General features: G+C 43.6%; 1 protein-coding gene across 1 annotated transcript; it reads left to right on the top strand.

Annotated features, from left to right (window-relative positions):
- The first annotated feature begins 6,743 nt into the window (after positions 1-6,743).
- On the top strand, positions 6,744-7,590 carry LOC125351782 (receptor expression-enhancing protein 5-like). Its single transcript, XM_048346786.1, is given in 2 exon segments — positions 6,744-7,017; positions 7,020-7,590. Coding segments are annotated over 2 exon segments (567 nt in total). The 3' UTR covers positions 7,313-7,590.
- Positions 7,591-19,732: the final 12,142 nt, after the last annotated feature.

The following is a 19,732-nucleotide window of genomic DNA, read 5'->3' as shown; positions in this document are numbered from 1 at the left end:
GGCTCTACTACTTGAGCCACAGCTTCACTTCCAGCTTTTTAGTGGTTAATTGGCGATGAGTCTCTCTTACCCAGGCTGCCTTTGAACCACAATCTTCATATGGAAGCTTCCTGAGTAGCTATGATTACAGGTGTGAACTGCCAGCAACTAGTTTTATCAGAAGTTTTGATATCAAGAAGTTGAATCCTTTGACTTCTTCCTTTTCAGAGTTGTTTTGTAGATTCTAGATCATTTTGCTTTTTACTTGGGTGTTAAAACATGTTGGCTTCTGAATGAAATCCTTACCAAAATTTTACTAGTGTTTCACCTATAGATCAAATAGAAGGGAATTAGCATTTTAATATTGTGTCTTCCAGCCTATCAGGTAGCTCTATGACTCTATTCATGTCTTATTTATTGCTTGTAGTTCTTAACGTAACTATTGAACTGTACTTTATTAGACATATTGCTATGCATTTCATGTTCTTGAGTTGCTGCAGTCTTGTGGATGAAAGGATTTTTCTCTTGATAGTTTAGAGTAGGAGTGAGTAAACCTTATTGTAAAGAGGCAGATGGTATATATTTTCAACTTTGTAAACTATACCATCTTTGTCACTTCTGTCACTGCAGCATGAAAGCACAGGGAATATGTTAATTGGTGAACACAGATATATTTCAATAAATCCCCCAAATAGACAACCGACTGGACTTCACTCATGGACCATAGTTTGCCTACCCTTGCCTGTTAATATGATGAATTCTATTGATTGGTTTTCACCTGTGCATCTGCATTTCAGAGATGAAATTCATTTAGTTGAGAAATCTAGTCCTGTCCTTGTGTCTCAGCTTGTGTTGTCTCATACTGTGAGCTTCTCAGGGCAGGGCCACAGTGGAACCACTTCATGACTCCAAGCATCTGGACTATGGCTGCTGAGAATTCATGGTTGGCTGGAAACAGCTGTGTCTGTGGGCAAAACCACTGCTGCAGCTCCCTACATGGGTTACCTCTGTGGCCTGCAGGAAATGGGGCGCTAGGGAGTTGGACTCAAATGTTTGTTGCTGCATTCCATGCAGATAATTTATTTTGGAGACTATTTTGGAAATGAGACAAGTTTTGTCTGTGGGTTTTCCCTTCTAATTACTGTCCTTTTCTTGAGGACTGTGGTCAGCACCATGGCTGCCAAGCCCAGGAACTCAGGCCATGCTGAGTGTTCTAAAAGAAATTGACTGGCCCTGTTGCAGGGCTTAGGTCCCTTCTTTACCCTCGTAGCTCTTCAGTGTGGACCAGATAGAGCCACGGTGACACGTGTACCAAACTGATATAGTACAATTAGATGTCATTGTCCATTCATTGATCAGGAGGGCTGGGTGTGAGTTGATGGAAGGGTCTAGAGCTAAGAAAACTGGGTTTAAATCTCAAGCAGGTCACATCTTATTAGATGAGTGAAACTGGACACATTATTTAATTGACTCTGAACTTAGTTCAGAGTTAAAGGAGGTGCGTGCAACATCCTAGCCTTGTTGTGAGGTTCCATTAGCACCTCCACTCTTCCTGGGTGGGGTGAGGCAAGAGAATGGTAGATACATACAGTCTAGGGAAAAGTGCAAAACAAACTGGAAATCTGTTGGGAAAATCTATAGTTTGGATCTTGAGTCCATCCAAATCTATCCAAGCTAGAGTCTTGGGCCCCATCTTGTGAAGGAATGGAACCATTAAAACTGTGGGGCCCAATCTTGTAGCACATTCTGGGAATCCAAGCTACTCTAGAAGCAGAGATGAGTAAGATTTGCAGTTAGAGGCCAGCCCAAGCAAACAATGTTCACAAGATCCACTTTCAGTCAGTAAACTGAATGTGATAGTGTGTTTGTCGTCTCACTTATGAGGAAGAAATAGGAAGGAGGATTGTGATGTAACACTTGCCTTGGGCCAAAATGCACCAGACCCTATGTGAAAAATGGCTAAAGCAAAAAAAACAAATAGGCTGGCATGTGGCTAAGCAATAGAGCACCTGCTTAACAAGTGGGCAGCCCTGAGTTCAAACCTCAGTACTGTAAAAGATGAGGCTTCAAGGGAGGCCTCAGGTCAGAGTGGGTGTGACCTTACACAGGATGTGGGACCCAATTCTCTTCCTCTCCCTTGTTTGTTTTTTGCCTCCTAGCCATGAGGGAGCAGCTTTGCTCTACCATGTGCTACGGCATGATGTGCTGCCCATGCAGTGGGGCCAACATTCAGACTGGATCCTACAAAACTGTGAGCTTTCTTTACATTGGGTTTCTCGGGTGTTTTGTTATAGTAAAGGAAAGTGACAAGCACTTCGGACTGAAAATTGGGTAGGAGCATTCAAGGATTGAGTTCCTAATTTTTTTGGCCTCTCCTGGGCCTTGGACTCAGGGTCTGAGCACTGTCCCTGGCTTCTTTTTGCTCAAGGCTAGCAACCTGTCACTTGAGCCACAGCGCCACTTCTGGCCATTTTCTGTATATGTGGTGCTGGGGAATTGATCCCAGGGCTCATGTATAGGAGGCAAGCTCTCTTGCCACTAGGCCATATCCCCAGCCCTTGAGTTCCTAATTTTATTCTGAGGCAGGAAGAGCTAATAACCAGATGTCATTTTGGGCCTTCTGTCTTTGGTTATTGAGCCATATTCACCAGGATGGGAAACTGGTGTTTCTCTACTTCCATTTTGGTGGAATCAATTACAAAATTGCCTAGGATGTGTTGGTGTTAGGCCCCTAGAAGCTGGCCACATTAATAAACCTTTTTATGACTACCCAGTGATGAAGAAGTGTGGAGAGCTATCACAAACTGCTAATGTTGCAGTACTGAATGAAGATGTTATGAACTTAACAGTGAAAATTTAAAAGAGGTGTAGCAATTGTCCTTGAGGGATGTCATCTTTGTTGCTCCAGCTAACAAAACGCCCCTGCCAGAGGTGCCTCTGTTTTTGCAGGCGTTCTAGTTTTCCGTTGCTGGTAATAAAATCCCCCATGCAGTGGCATAAAGCAGCAACCATTTAATTAAGATGAGGGACTCTGTGGGTCAGTCATTTGAAAAAGCCATGGTGGGATGGCTTATGAAGACCTGAATGAATGCCTGGGGTGACTCACAGGCCTACAGCCTAGACTCCTGTGTAGATTCCTTTGTCTACCCTCCGCCACCTAGGATGAGATGACTTAAAGGCTGAGCTTTGCTGGGACACTAAGTGCTCCACATGGTCTGGGCTTTCTCACAATGTGCTGACCAGATTTCTAGAGAGTGTACTAGAAGCACATAGGGGACATTTGAAGGGAAAGGATTCAGTGAGATCTAGGTGAAAAGACCAGTCATAGCTTGTCATCTATATTCAATTGGCCAAACCAGGTACAAGCCTGTCCACATTCAAAGTAAATAGGACCTCCATTCCCTTATTTTGACGAGAGGCCTGTCAGTTTACCAAGGGGAACTTCCTGCATTCTCACTGGTACCCATACGAGGGACCAGTCACACCTACTACCTTCTCAACCAGGACTTATGGTGAGTTAGACTGTTCTCTCTGGCTTCTTCCCTAATTCAGCTTCTTCAGGACAGATCTGCTGTGTTTACCTGTTTTGAAGATTTCCTCTTCAAATAAGCAAGAGAGTGAAAGCATACATGAAGAGGGAATAGGTGTTTTTCTTTTTCTTTTGGTGTGATTGGATTCATGCTGGGAAAGTCTGCAGAAGGACTTGAAACCCTTGTCACAGAGAGGTATGTGGTTAAGTACTAGATGTAAATGGACAGAGCATTTGAATAAATGCCTTCCACACAGGTTGTCAAACCAATGGCAAGCATTCAGGCCTTCCAACATCTCCATCTCTAACCACTTTCTCCTTCTCAGTAGAAATAACCAACATTGGCGTGTTGATTATTTCTGAGCACTTGAAGTGTATTAACTTACTTGTCCCTTCACAACCTTATGAGGTATTTTTATTTGGGTTTGGCATTTTCTTTTCTTCTTTATTGTCAAGGTGAAGTGCAGAGGGGTTACAGTTTCATATGTAAGTCAGTGAGTACCTTTCTTATCCAACTTGTTACTTCCTCCCTCGTTTCCCCCCACTTTCCCTCTCCCCCTTTGCCTCTCCCCTCATGAGTTGTACAGTTGGTTTACACCAGATGGTTTTGTAAAATTTATGTATTTTTTTCCAGTCCTAAGGCTTGAACTCTGGCCACTGGTCACTGTCCCTGAGCTCCTTTTGCTCAAAGCTAGTGCTCTACCACTTGAGCCACAGCGCCACTTCTATGGGTTTGGCATTCGTATACTGTGAAGGCCCAGGCTTGGTCCCAGTTTGGCACTGTTGGGAGGTAGTAGCAGAGCAGCACTGAGGTGGCACAGTGGTCTCCAGGTGGGACCAGTGGGTGATGTTGTGGTCATTGGGCATGTGTCCTTGAAGAGGATAGTGGGACCTCCAACTCTGTCCTTTGTCTTCTTCTTGACCATGAGGTAAAGTAGTTTTCTCCACAATGTTTCCTGCCATGGTGAACTGCCAGATGCCCCAGACAAGAGAGCTAGTCCATCATAGACCGAAACTATCAAAATAAGCCTTTTTTAAAAAAATAAGTTAGTTATCTCACGTGTTTGTTATAGTATCAGAAAGATGACTAGTGCAAATGAGCTCTGTCAGTTACCCTGGTGTTTCAGATGCAGAATTAGCAGGACAAGGATGTGAGGGTACCGACACAGGCACATAGGGTAGCCCTGATCCCAAGGGGAGACAGCAATTTTGATCCAGAGCCTGGCTGGCTTGTGCCTTGTGGCACTCTTCTTCCAAATCTAGAGGATTTCTTTCATGACTTTCACATGCAATCTCAGTGTCCAATCAGACTTAACTAAACACAACCTACCCCACATCCTGCCTTGGCATTAATTCAGTTAAAGTAGTCTTAATTCAGAAGAGAAGGCATCGGAATTGCCCTGCTGTGTTTATTGACAAATTTAGGCTGTTTTGGGGCACAGCCCGGAGGTGGGAACTCATGGGGGGTGAGTATCTTGACATGGCAAAGTGACAGCAGCTTGGACTCAGACACAAGAAATAGCCTCAGACAGGGCTTTTTTCCCCCAGTATTGTAAATTTAGCCAGCTGGAATTCTTTTCCATCCTATTCAAGCTTCCTCCTCAAGTCAAGCATTTTGCATTTTATTGGGAAATATGCATTTCATTGTATAGCTAGAACACTGTGTCCTCAGCTGTGGATCTTTGTGAGAAGCTGGGTGTTTATGTCTGCAGGTTCTTGGTGTTGTAAAAGCTCAGATGCTAACACAAGAGGTTGGAGACATAGCAATGTCCCCATCAAAAAAGTGAGAGGCAAACTGTTCCCTGCCTCGTGTTGCCACCCAGGGATTGTATCCAGTAATGTGGGGAGAGTTAATAATCAAGAGGATAGTCACATTGGTTGCTTTGCCGCCTGCCTCTCTCCCATTGCCTCTGGTCAGGAGCCCTGAGCCAGGCCTGCAAGGCCTGAGCTGCTCAGCTATCCAAGGTAGGACAGGGGTAGGGAGTGGGTGTGGGGAAGGATCCTTAAAATAGTCTCTTCAGAGGAAATACTCTTATTCCAGTGATCACACCGCTCAGAAAGGTTCTAGAATTTTTGTGTCAGAGTAGCATTTAAGACTCAAAGTTTTTGTCATAATTAACTTATACTGAGAAGTTCTTTCTTTGGGTGGGAGAATTTTGCTTTGTGTTTTAACTCTACCTGACAACCTTGAAGAAACTATCATTTAACATTGTATATATGGATATAAAATGATGGTTTCTACTATCTAAGGGAAACTTGATGCTGGGATCTTGCCCAAACTGGATGACAGTAGTCATTTAGACATTAAAAAATATAATAAGTAATATGTGACATATCTAAGTAAATGAATGCTTGTGACATTGTTAATCTGTAGGTACTTAGTAAGATTGGGTGTGTTTCCATAATTTTTAAAAGGTATTTGTGAGTTGTTTGTTCTTATCTTTGGCCCATTCTTTTAAAAGTAAACTATCTGCCTTTCCTTCTTGAATTATGGAATTATGGAATTATGATAATGTTATTTGGACAGTCATTTAAAACGCTTGGGTTGTGACATATCTTCCTCTTTTGAACATGGAATTGAGTTTGGGAGGGGGTGACATAAGATAGGGTTGAGTCAAGCTGAGTTGGCTTTTGCCATGTTATTTTCATAGCCATACATTTGGAAGACTATAAACCTGTTATGGACTTGGCATTGGATAGAATCAGAAATAGATAATTCAAGAGAGGTGATTCAGATAACTGCTTGACTAATTGAGAAACTGATGAAAACTTCATGCTGTGTATTTTAAACATTTTAACTTAAACTTTCACTGTGGAGTGACACCTACTCTTTATCTGTGGGTCTGAGTTGGGACTCTCTTACTTTTCTTGCCTATACTATGTAAGGAATTTCTGTCCTTCCCAATTTCAGTCTTAGTAGAATGGAATGGGAAACAGATAGTCATCAGAACTCAGAATTTTTCTAGTTTTTTTTCTTAATTTTCTTTTCTAATAATCTCATCCAAGCCTAACTCACTAATATTTTTAAGCAATTATTATTGTCTAAAATTTATTACATATTTATATGTACTTACTTTGGGTGATATTTAGAGTGTATGCAAACCTAGTCATACAATTTGAATAATAGATATGATTAGCTTAAATAGTTTTGAGGGGCCGCGCCCCGCCCGCTGGGCTCTGCGTCCACCCGCCCAGGGAGCAGCCTGGACGGCGGCCGCGGTCCCCGCCATGTCCCATGTCTGCAGCCATGAGAGAGAGGTTCGACCGGTTCTTGCACGAGAAGAACTGCATGACTGACCTCCTGGCCAAGCTCGAGGCCAAAACCGGCGTGAACCGCAGCTTCCTTGTGCACGGAGCCATCGGGCTGGTGGCCCTGTACCTGGTGTTCGGGTATGGAGCATCCCTCCTCTGCAACTTGATTGGATTTGGCTACCCGGCCTACATCTCAATGAAGGCCATAGAGAGTCCCAATAAGGATGATGGTGCCCAGTGGCTGACCTACTGGGTAGTCATGGTGTGTTCAGCATTGCCGAATTCTTCTCTGATCTCTTCCTCTCCTGGTTCCCCTTCTACTACATGCTAAAGTGTGGCTTCCTGTTGTGGTGCTTGGCCCCGAGCCCTTCTAATGGGGCAGAACTGCTCTACAGGCGCATCATACGTCCTTTCTTCCTGAAGCACCAGTCCCAGGTAAACAGTGTGGTGCAGGACCTGAAAGACAAAGCCAAAGAGACTGCAGATGCTATCACTAAAGAAGCCAAGAAAGCTACTGTGAACTTGCTGGGTGAAGAAAAGAAAAGCACCTAAACCCTTGACTACATTGAGTTTTCCTGCCCTCTGTACCTTTTTAGAGCTTGATGTTATATTAGGGACTGTGGCATAGTCATTTTAATAATGTTGCTTTGGAAACATTTTTGATATATAAAGAATGGAATGTGTTATGTGTTTTAATGTTATTGTCTGTATACATAGGAAGCATTTTAATTTAAACTTAATGCAGTGGGCAATATCTAAAGTTTTGAAAATATATTTTGCCTCTCTGTAGGAAAGTAGGAAAAGACAAATGTCCTACCCTGCAGGAAATACAAACTAAAAATAAAATTATGTATCCCCCCCCCCCAAAAAAAAATAGTTTTGAGGAAAAGCCTCATGACTCTTGCTAGGCACATAACTCACCTGCAGGGGGCAGAAGTGTGCAGACTGATGAGAGAACTGGACAGTAACCTCTTTAGCCCAAGTGTTCAGTGTGAGACAATATATCTTGCATTGGAAGACGGGGAAGTGTTGCTTCAAGAGTGATTGTGGTAAGTGGGAGTTATTAACAAGGGCTTCTACTCTAGTTTCTTTGCAGCAAAGGAAGGAAACAACAGAGCAGAGACAACCTGTAGAAGGGGAGAAAAATACTTGAAAACTATAGACCCAGCAAGGTATTCATTTCCAATATGTATGAGGAACTCATAAAATACAATAACAAGAGGGGCTCAATGATGCACACCTATAAGAACAGTACTTAGAGGTTGAGGCAGGAGGATTGTGAGTACACTTGCCTAGCAAAAGCAAAGCCCTGATTTCAAATTTGAGTACAACCAAAAATAAATTATAAAAATGAGGATAATCTTGCCTACTTTGAATGACTAAAGATTAAATGAGTGTGTAAAACACACCATATTGCAAAAAGATGAACCTGTGATTCTCAGTATGTGTGTTCTATAAATATTTGAATGAGTAGTATATAGCTCAATGGAAAACTGGCTATGTTACGATAGATTAGGCAGAAGCAGAAACAAAAACAACCACATATTAAAAAAAATAACCTTTCTACTCATGTGGTTAGTTCTGAGGTTGATTTGTGTCCTTTAGTTGGGTGACCTGGAGAGTTAGCTTTGGGAAGTTCCCAGAGAGTAGCTGTCTGTTGTAGAGGGAAATGAGAAACAATGGAAGCAAATTTTCTTCCATGCTCATAGGCAAGGAAGAGCTCCTCTCCTAGGAGAGGGGAAAGTTAAGTGTTGTAAGTTCTGCATTCATTGACTCCAGACTCAGTTACGTTCCTTTATTTTGTAAGGACATTGCAAACACTGGAGATTTCACTGCTGAGGCCCTGATGTGTCCTGTGCTGTTCTAGAACAGACTAGTGATTTGGAGTTGGAACACACCAGATAGTTGCTATTTCACGTTCCATTCCTCTCTCTCTCTGTCTAAAATTTTGGCACTTAAATGAATGAGAATGTTTATATTAGTCTTAAACACTTGCCAAAGTCTCATGTTCTAGTTGAGTCAATCAGTGAATAGTTTACATAGAAAAGGAGAAGCCAGACCTCCAGGCAGCAGGTAGTGGCAGAGAGTGGGGTCAGGATGAGTGGAGCCTGTTGCCGTGGGCACTATGACTGACTTGGGGAGCAGCCAGCTTCTGTGAGGTGAGGGTGCTTCTCTGACTCCAGTTAGTAATCAGCATTCCCAAATGATTCCTTCCTTTTCTGTTTTTTAAAGAAATTTCATCTGAGGAGACAAGCTAGGGGTTGCTAATTTATATTATGTTTACATTTTGAAAACTGCCTTTGCTTTGAGCTCCTAGCTCTGATGCACAGAAGAAGGAAGAGGGAGAGGAAGAGGGAGAGGGGGAGAGAGAGAGAGGGAGAGGGAGGGGGAGAGAGAGAATGAGAGAGAGAGAACATAAGAGTAAGAAAGTGAGAGAGAGAGAAAGCAAGAGATAGCATGAGAGCGAGTGAGAGGGGAGGGAAGGATATAACCCGCTTCAGATACACAAATGCTATTGTCCTTCTGTATCCGTGAGGAACTGGCTTCAGGACTCCACCACTGCCCCAGGTACCAACATATATAAATGATGTGGTATTTACATCTAACTATGCACATCCTCCCAATATACTTTAAATTATCTCTAAGTATCATAATATCAAGTACAATGCAAATGCCATGCATATACTTATTAAACTGGACTTTCTGGGGAATATGGAAAAGTCAGTTCAGTACAGCTGCATTTTTTTTTGTCAAGCATTTCTGATGCATGGTTGTTGAATTTGAGGATGTGGAAGCTGTGGACATACACTGCTGACTATACCAACTCCTTGGATCTTTTTTTTTGGCCAGTCCTGGGGCTTGGACTCAGGCCTGAGCACTGTCCCTGACTTCTTTTTGCTCAAGGCTAGCACTCTGCCACTTGAGCCACAGCACCACTTCAAACCGTTTTCTGTATATGTGGTGCTGGGAAATTGAACCCAGGGCCTCATGTATACGAGGCAAGCACTCTTGCCACTAGGCCATATCCCCAGCCCCCTTGGATCTTAAGAGAATTGAAAAGGGTCCTCATCCTGTTCCTGTTTAGCAGGTATGGAAGAGGCTCCTGTGACAAGGAAGAGCTTGACCCGGCATGTGAAAATAACCCTCCGTCCTGTCTAAATATGGTTGGATACAGTTTGTAACCTGGGAGGCTGGTGGGAGCAGGGACCAAAAGAACCTTTGAGAGAGGTCTTGCCGGAGAATATAAGATTAGTTGAGGTTCAGCAAGTTCCTTTGTTGCTAACTCAAGAAGCATATTTGGAGGGATAAGCCCCTTAATTATATCAGCGCATCCTAGCCTTGTTGCCATAGTAACAGTGCTAAAATAGAGGCTCAAAACTCAGAAAACCCTACCTTGGAGAGATTCCATTGGAGCAATGGCTGTTTACAGAGACCCCTGCTATTGGAAGCTATGGAAGAGATGATCAGGAGCTTTGAATACCTCCCTTCCTTCCTGTCCCTGGCTATGGGACCTTTATTTTGGGTTTCTCTCTAATCTTATATGGCATTTGGGAAAGGATACCTGCCTGTAGGAGGAACTGGGTGTCATTTAAACAGACACTTCTCTTTCTCAGACCTTTTCTGTTAACTGGCATTTCTGAAAGCAGTCTCTAAAGCCAGCTTTCCTACCTTGCCCCCCATTCCTGTTAGAGCATGAATCTGTTGTGGCAAGCTAGACATACTCTCCTCCCTGCCCTCATCTAGTGTGTAGGTCCTTGGCCTGCTGTTTCTTCTACCTCATAGGGGAGGACAAAAGATCCCTTACATCAAGGTTAACCTGTGGGACATGGTCATTTGTCATGGTCAATTGACTTACCTGACCTCTTTAAATGGCAATTCAATTTGCAAAGATGTGTTAAGGGACATGGTTGTTCCTTATAATCTGTCAGATATCATTGCTCCTAAATTTGATATCCATCTGGCCTTCTAGGTATCTCTGCCCATTTTGCTTTGTTTATTAAGATTTCCCCTATATTTAAAACAGTAAGGGTACTCAACTATTTAACAAAAATCTGTTGAGTTGACTGAGTGCAGTGGTTCACCTCTGTAATCCTAACTACTTGGGAGGCAGAGAACACGAGGATCACAGTTTGAGATCAGTTCTCCTCTTCCATTAGTTGATTTGTGTTGACTTTATCTGATAAGCTCCTTGAGGACAAATCTTGTATCTTCCTGGCCATTTAGGTGGTACATGCAAGAAATGGGCTATTCCAGAAGGCAAAAGGGGGATTAGGTGGAAAGGAAATCCTGGCAAGAGGTGTTGATAACTCATTTAAAACATGTGAGTGGAAAGGAAAGCTAGACATATTGTGCAAAGGACAAGTCTAACTGTGGATCTTCAAGAGAGAATGTCTGGGGCTGGGAATGTGGCCTAGTGGTATAGTGCATGCCTAGCATTCAAGAAGCCCTGGGTTCAATTCTTCAGTACCACATAAACAGAAAAAACTGAAAGTGGTGCTGTGGCTCAAGTGGTAGAGTGTTAAATTTGAACAAAAGAAGCTCAGAGACAGTGCCCAGGCCCTGAGTTCAAGCCCCAGGACTGGCAAGAGAGGGGTGGGGGAGGAGGGAGGAAGGGAAGGAGAGAATACCTGAAGGCAGAGAGAAATAAAATGGACAAAAAGGAAATGGTGATGATATTAATGTAATAGTGAGGAGGAGATTGTATAGTATACCATAAAACATTATCCATATATATATATATATATATATATATATATATATATATGAATCAGGGTAAACTACATACATGGTATGATTTTTTTTAAATGTAGATAACCACGTATTACTTCATTTGGCTATTATGAATGTTAATTAAGTCCAGTCCAGGCCCCTCCCCGCTTTCTTAGCACAAATCAGAGTTTTCAATAGCAAGGTCATGTTTTTCTAAAGTAAAAGACCCTTATAGTATCCCTGACAGACAGTTGCCCAGGGCCTTTTGAATACTTGTAGGTGCGACTTGAGCAATGCCCCAGTTCTGATTTTTGCTGACTAATTGGAAATAAGACTTGAATTTGTCAGCTGAGGCTTGCAGTTTTTAAGAATATACTTCCTGGTCAGCCTGGCTATAGGTTCATCAATCTTACTCGATCTTTTCAAAGGACAAACTTTTGATTTCATTGATTCTTTTATTTCTCTTTTCAATTACATTGACCTCTGCTTTAACCTCTATTATTTTCTTCCTTCTGACTTGGCCTTTCTGACTTTCCTAAAGTAGATTAGATTATTTAAACTTTACTTCCTTACTAACATAGTCAATTAAAGCTATACATTTCCTTCTACGCTTTTACTTTATTTTTTATTTTTGGTGCCAGTCCTGGGACATGAACTCATGGCCTGGGCCCTGTCCCTGAGCTTGTGTGCACAAGATTAGCATTCTACCATTTGAGCTACATGTCCACTTTAAGTAATTTATCGGAGCTAAGAGTATCATGGGCTTTTTTGCCTGGGCTGGCTTTAAATCGCAGTCCTCAGATCTCCCGAGTAGCTAGGATTATAGGCATGAGCCAGTGGTACCCACTTCTGGGTTTTGGGGAGTTAATTGGAGCTAAGAGTCTCACTGCCTTTCCTGGATGGCTTCAAAATCCTCAGTTCTCAGCCTCCTGGGTAGCTAGGATTACAGATGTAAACCACCTATGCCTGGCTCCCATCTGAAAACTTTTTTTTTTTTTTTTTTTGGCCAGTCCTGGGCCTTGGACTCAGGGCCTGAGCACTGTCCCTGGCTTCTTCCCGCTCAAGGCTAGCACTCTGCCACTTGAGCCACAGTGCCGCTTCTGGCCGTTTTCTGTATATGTGGTGCTGGGGAATCGAACCTAGGGCCTCGTGTATCCGAGGCAGGCACTCTTGCCACTAGGCTATATCCCCAGCCCATCTGAAAACTTTTAATTGGAATTGTTAGACCACTTCTATTTAATGTAATTGTTGACATGACTGGATTTAAATCTGTCTTCTATATTGTTATTTACTTAATTTCTTCTTTTTTCTCCTATTTTCCTTTGCACTGAGAATTCTTATTTCATTTTATTTGTACTATTGGTTTATTATTTGTTTTACTTTTAGAAATGTAATGTTTGCACTAATGTTTATAACATACTTTATTAATAAAGTCTATCTTCAAATAACATAACACCACACCATTTTATATATAGTATAGAATCTTAGAACTAGGCAGAGTGGGATACTCCTGCAATTCTAGCTACTCAGGGGAAGAAACTGCAAAGATTGTGCTTCAAAACTATCCTGAAGGGAAAAAAAAAGTTAGAGAAACTCCATTTCAATTAATAAGATGAGCATAATGGTGTATCTATAATCCCAACCCATACGAGAGACATAGGTAGGAGCATTATTGTTCAATCTGGCCCGGGCAAAAAATACAAGACCCTCTCAGAAGAATAACTGAAAAAACAAAAAAGGATGAGGGTAGAGCTCAAGTGGTAGGGCACTTGCTTAGTAAATGTAATTCCAGTACCACACAACAAAAAACAAAATTAACAATACAAACTAAACAACATTATACTCCAAGTTGTTGATTGCCTAGAGTTGGGGGACTTAGGGTTGATGGGGAATAACTGTGAAAAAATACAACATTTCTTTTCAGGTGATGAAGATACTCTGAAATTCATTGAGGTGATGGCCATACAACACTGTGTCTATACTAAAAATGTTACTGATTTAAATGCAAGGTTTGTCAGTTCTATCTCAATAAAGTCATACACATGTGTTATATATATGTTTATATATTAGATAAGTTTGTGTGTATATACATACAATTGTATGCTTGCATTATATATGTATGTATTTAAATCATCACACTTTAAATTTGAAGGCTCCATTGATAAAACCTAGCAAGAGTCAGAGACGGTCAAAACATTTTACTAATGGTGCTGAGGACAGATGGGACAAAAATATTTCTGAAGGGAACATTAATGGAAGCTGATGGAAGGATAGCATTTATAGATATTATTTTATTCTGTGTTCTACTTTTTTTTCCAAATTTTTATTATCAAACTGATGTACAGAGAGGTTACAGTTTCATATGTTAGGCATTGGATACGTTTCTTGTACCGTTTGTTACCTCGTCCCTCATTCTGCCCTCCCTCCTCCCCCTTCCCTTTCCAAACCCTGTGTTCTACTTCTGATTCTAAGTGTTGGCAACTTGCTCTACTGAACAGTGTTCTTAACCAGTTCCTGCCCTTATACTGGTCATGAATTTTGTTAATTCCTGTAGATAAAATGTGATGTGTGCTTACTAGTTTTATAGATAAAAGAAGTTCCAAGTCATTCGATTACTTTCAGTTCTCACTAGGCATTCAAGCTTCTCTCTGTTGGGTGTCCTGGGGTCCTGTGTCACTCTGTGCTGATGTTACTTGTAGTGTTACAGGTAACATTGTGTGTGAAACACACAGTGGAGCCCGTGGGGAGTTCTCAAAGCTGAGAACTGGGGGATGGTTTAACTACAGTACTACGTGGTAGCCCAAATGGCCTCATCTTCACTGCAGGGAAGATAGGCATGTCCTGGGGTGTTATTTCCAAACACTCAGAACTCTTGTAGGTGGTTTTGGACATTTATGGTATAGATAAACTCCCAGATATATTAAGTGAGAAAAGAAAGGCATAGAACAGTGTGTGTTATGTGCTACAATTTATATTTAAAAAAGAGTAGGGACAAAACACTATCTCTCTAGAAGACAATTCCATGGCTGACTCTGGAAGGCAGTAGGTGCTGGGTACCTAGGAGCATGGTGGGTGTGTACCATTTTAATAGCATTGGCTATTCAAAGAGAAAACACAATCCTGCTAGGATGACTAATCAGACTTCAGACTTAAATTGTCCCCATTTCTCATCTTGAATTTCTTCCCCCTGCAGGCCTTCCACTGGTGACTATTTACCTTTAACAGCATGTGGCTTTCTTCCTCTCAACCTAACAGAACCTGCAGAGGGATGAGGTAGCAGGTTGCCATACAGAATCGAGTCTGTGTCAGAGTCACCGGGAAAGCTCATTAGTATACAGCTTGGTGGCCCTACCTCTGAGTTTCTGATTTGGCAGGTTTAGAGACCTAAGAGACTGCATGTCTAACAAGCTCCCAGGTAATGCTAACCAGAACCGCACATGAGGCCCACAGTTTCTCCAGTAATGTGTGGATGTTTAGTTCAGGTATCCCCACTGTGCCCTCATATCCACCCATGAAGAAATTGAAATCAAGAGAGGCATGTTGCCTTGCATGGTCCGTAGCTAACTGTTGTTCCGAGTTCTGTCCAGCCAGCAGTGTCTGCCCGGCTCCTAACTCCTCCCAAGGCCATATGGCCTCTACCATTGCAGGGCTGCCTCCTCTGTAGATCCCCAAGCAGACATTCCTGTGGTCACTGCTGTCACTTCCCAGCAATTACAGGCTTAATTGGTATTTAAGAGGCAGCATTAAAGTCATGCTAATTACTGATTGCTCTTCTCAGGTTTCATTGCCAGGGTGCTATTAGCATTTAAGGAAAGACATTTCTTTATAATGAGCAGTTTGTTTAATGGGAATAATTGGGCCCCTGACCCCTCAACTCTTCCCACTCACCCCCTCCCAGGAAAAGTGGTGAGGGCTAATTTCCTCTGGTAGTCATGAGATTTATATTAAGGTACCAGACCCCCACCCAAAACCATTGCCTTCCATTCATGCTTTAATATTTTCAGTGCTTTTAAATTAAATGTTAATAATACAAAGGGACCAAATGGTGAGTGTTTCTGAAATCCCATGGTGATCAATCCATTGTGATGTTCAGTGGCCCTCTGGAGAGGCTATTAGTGGTTAGCACTGGAAGGGCCTCTTTCCTGATGAAATGACTTTGTGTCCTCATGGACCAGGAGAACCTGTGTCCTTTGTTTGCCTGAGTATGGGATACATGCAATGCTGTGTAGATTCACTTAGAAATTATCTTTGGAAACCATTTTGTATGTATTATGAGCTTTGATAGTTTTAATTGTCAAACAGCCAGCAGCTTGTTAATGTGTTTTTTCATGACCAAAAACAAGTCCTTTGAAAAATATAAAAGAATAGTGTTTATAGTACAAGGAACTGATAAAGTGGCTATATCCAGAAGTATCCTAATTCTGGGTAAAAGAATGGGAACTGTGGCATTTCCTGGGGCTTGGTACAGGAAGAGGGCAGGGTTGTGGGCCTGAGAATAGGGGGAATAATGAGCTAGCCATGCCTCTGGCTAGCCAACACACTTGGGTGCCTGGGATGGACAAGAAGCCAGCTGTGCCTATGCTGGAGGAGGGGTCAAGGTGAAGGAACTGTGAGCCCTCACTGAGAGTGAAGATAAGATGGGCCGAGAGTTTGACTTTTGTCTTGAAGGCTGTTGGGGTTCAGCTTTGGCCTTGAGGGGGGAAGGGCAAAGGAGAGCTATCCCGAGACACTGCCCTTCCCCGAGCCCTGGGGCAGTGCGGAAGCAGGCCATACCTCCCTGGGTCCGGAACCAGAAGGGCTGGCTTTGCGACCCCCAACCTCTCGCCAGCTATCCCATGTGCTCCCCATTTCGCGGGCTTTGCCCATGGGGTGGTGCTATGCAAGTGACGTTAGCCTATGGGGGGGTCTTAAGACAAGCTCGCCAGCCTATCGCCAGCTCTTGGTAGATACCCCTTTTCTCGTCACCATTACTATATTAGCTGTTAGCCACTCCCTTATTAAATTAGATTTTGCTCTTGAAGCTGTCTCCGAGACTCCGCATACGCCTGGCTTCCTTCGTGGGTAAGGAGGGAGGAAAAGGGATCTTGTTCGGCCACGTGCACCTGAGGTCTTCACTAGCCCCCCACTCCACCCTGGCCTTGCCTGCGGGTCAGGTGACGGGGGAGTGGGTGAGAAAGGGAGCATAGAGAATAGAGTAAGCCTGGCATCCCCGCGCTAGGGGAGGCGAACCTAGCCTGGCAGAAGGCCAGGAGATGTTCTAGTGGGTCTGCCGGGCATAGTTTTGAGAACAATAGAAATATCCATTCTATCTCAGCTTCAACCTGTTCCTGTGGCTACATATGTTCAAGGAGCACCTGGGTACACACAGTCTGGTGCACCTGGAATTGGCTTTCTGCTGGTGCTCCCTGCCAAGTGGAAATGAGCATTAGCTAGAGGACTGAAGTGAGGTGTGGGTGCCATTCCTGGCACTCCCTGTTAGAGCCCTCCCACTACAACCCTTTCTTCATCAGTGGAGGAAAAACACCACCTTGGATGAGATTTTCCACCCTGAGTCTCCTCTGTAGAAGGATTTTTCATTTGACAACTCTACTGAAATGCCATGTGAGAGTGGGTTATTCTCTGGGTTTGTAAGCTGTCCCTTAGCAAACTATTGTACCTTCTAGAAGAGCAGAAAGGCAAGGAGAAGTGGTCTAATGTACAACTTTCCTTGGCAATCATGAGATTTGTAGTAAGCTACAAAAAACAAGTCATCTGTGTTTCTAGCGCATAGATCTACTGTTTACCACAGATAGTTACCTTCTCCTTGGGAAATGTGATTTGCTTCCAGACGGAATCCCTGAAGGAGGATCTTCAGGAGTCTGGGCTGGATAAAGTGGGTAGATCTTGTAGCTGTCATCAGGTGGGTTCTGAGGGAACAGAGGATGAGGATGTGCATGAAGCTCTGGGGGACAGTGAGGGTTGGGATGCCCTCATCTGAGGCCAGACCAGTGTGTGGTATTTTCTTCTTGCTCTGTCAGCCCCTTCTTCCTATAGCCAGGCTCTATTGCCCAGGAGACAGCTCCTCCAGAAGGCCACACACACTGCCTCTCACCTGAAGGAAGTTGACTCCCACCGCCTTCCTCCACTCCCCCCACCCCAGCATCTCCACAAGTACCACCCTCCACACAGTCTTCCCACCTCTGTCCTAGGTGGAGGAAAGAGGCACCTCAATGTGGGCTCTTGTAGTTTACTGAACGCCAGCCTATGTGGTAATCAACGCCACCTATCGTCACCTTTGGGACATTTCCCTGCTTCCACAAAGCCTGTCGTGGGAACTATGTGCTCCTCCCTCCCACTTCCTATGTTGCTGGTTTGGCTTTCCTTTCCTTCTCTCCTCTCTTCCTATCCTCCTTCCCACCTAGGTGGCTTTAGAGTTGTCTCTCTGTGCAGCCTTAGGGCCTCCTCTGCTGGGCTGTCAGCTTCCTGCACCTAGGGAGGCAGACCTCCAGGTCCTCTCTGGCCTCCCAGACCACCTTGTTGCCACAACAAACAAAGGAGAAGCTGCTGGTGAGTGGGCAGAGTTTAAGTTCTCCTGATCCCCAGGGAAGCTGCAGCAAGGGGGACTGTTACCCCCAGGAGAGCTTGGGCAGGTGGGGGTGAAGGCAGCAGACTTTAGCACTATTGATCTTGGCTCATTGGAATTCTAGAACTGGCAACGCTAGTGGGAACTGTCATTGGAAGGAGCCAGGAAAAAGATAGGAGTCCTGCTTGGAGTCCTGGTCTTTGCTAGAGCTTATTTGTGTTGGAGGTCCTGAAGCTTCTCCTCTTGGCTCCAGAAGGCCGTGCTGATGAGCACTGTTGGCTTTGGGGGTCTTTGTCCTGGTGCTTCCCTGGGGCTGGGGCACTGGTGCAACTCTACTACCTGGGCCCGTATGCATAGCTCCCACTTCACCTTCCCTCTCTCTGTCCAGGGAGAAGACACGCATGTAGAACAAACATAGTGCCTTCTTTGGGCAGCTGCACAGTGTAAATATTCTCAGTAACATCTCAAAACTATGGATCATTTTTTGGGATGAGTGTTTCCATTGGTTTAGACAACTTTCCCTCATGAAGAAAGTTACTTTCCTCAGACCCCCTCACACTGTCTTTGAAATCTTACCACTATCGCACTCTGGGGGTTCTTGGCTATATCTGGTGGAGGGTCTGTTCTCTCATTGCAAAGGATATCCTGGGTAAAAGGGGATGAGGATGTCTTCAGTTCTGAGGAGAAGGGTCTGAGGAGCAGAGAAGACGAAGAGGCAGAGATGATGAAAGGAACATAGAATGTCAGATTTTTTTTTTTTACTTAAACTGTTACCCCTTAAAAACACCATATGGCTTCAACCTGAGGAAGAGGGGGCCCCAGAAGGGTCTCAGTGCGTTCTTCAAATGCCTGTTGTTAACTACAGCAGTGGAATGCCCATTGTTCTGTATCCATGTGGAAGTCCCAGATCTGAATGTCTGGACATTTCTGACTGGAGGCAGTGTCTGTGGTAGCATAGCCTCAGATTTTTCTGTGTTGTGCTGCTGCTGTACAGGATATCACCAATGGAGTGATTCATAAAGAACAAAGATTTCCCTCAATTTGCTTTCAATTCTGGAAGCTGGGAAATCTGGTGGCTGGCAATTGGGGAGGGCTCCCTTATTGTGCCATCCCATGGTGGAAGGAGGAAGGGCAAGAAAGTATCAGAGTATGATGAGGGCTTAACACTCTTTAAAATAAATCACTCTTAAAATTATGAATCAGTCCCAGGACAGTGACAATCTATTCACAAAGACAGAGCTCCCAGAACCTCATTACCTCGCCACACCATTACATTGGAGATTAACTTCCCAACCCATGAATTCTGGGGCGGGGGGAGGTACATTAGAGTCATAGAACGCCCCCCCACCCCACACACAGGGTTTAGCACACTGGAAGTTATATAGGCAGAAAGATGGGATTTTCAGTATAAAAGTTGAGTCTATTGTTTCCTCATATAGGAATATAGTGAGACCTGAGAACTCACAGTACCACCGGAAAGGACAGAAATTGCTTGTGGTGGTGGCACTTGTGAGAAGAGATGAAATCCTATCATAAAGGAGGCAAAGCCAGTGGTTGAGAGCTCCTCTTTGAACAAAGGAGACCCTGGATGTGGGATGAGGATAGGCCTTGTGGAACTGAGCTTGGTAAGAATCTCACAGGCTAAGGGTCCATCCCCTGGAGTTTCCCTTGGAACCTAATTACTAAACTTCTTAAGACAA

Source organism: Perognathus longimembris, chromosome 5 (assembly GCF_023159225.1).
Source record: "Perognathus longimembris pacificus isolate PPM17 chromosome 5, ASM2315922v1, whole genome shotgun sequence".
Classification (NCBI taxonomy): domain Eukaryota; kingdom Metazoa; phylum Chordata; class Mammalia; order Rodentia; family Heteromyidae; genus Perognathus; species Perognathus longimembris.
The sequence above is the reverse complement of the archived record's forward strand: the minus strand, read 5'-3'. Positions and strand labels throughout refer to the sequence as shown.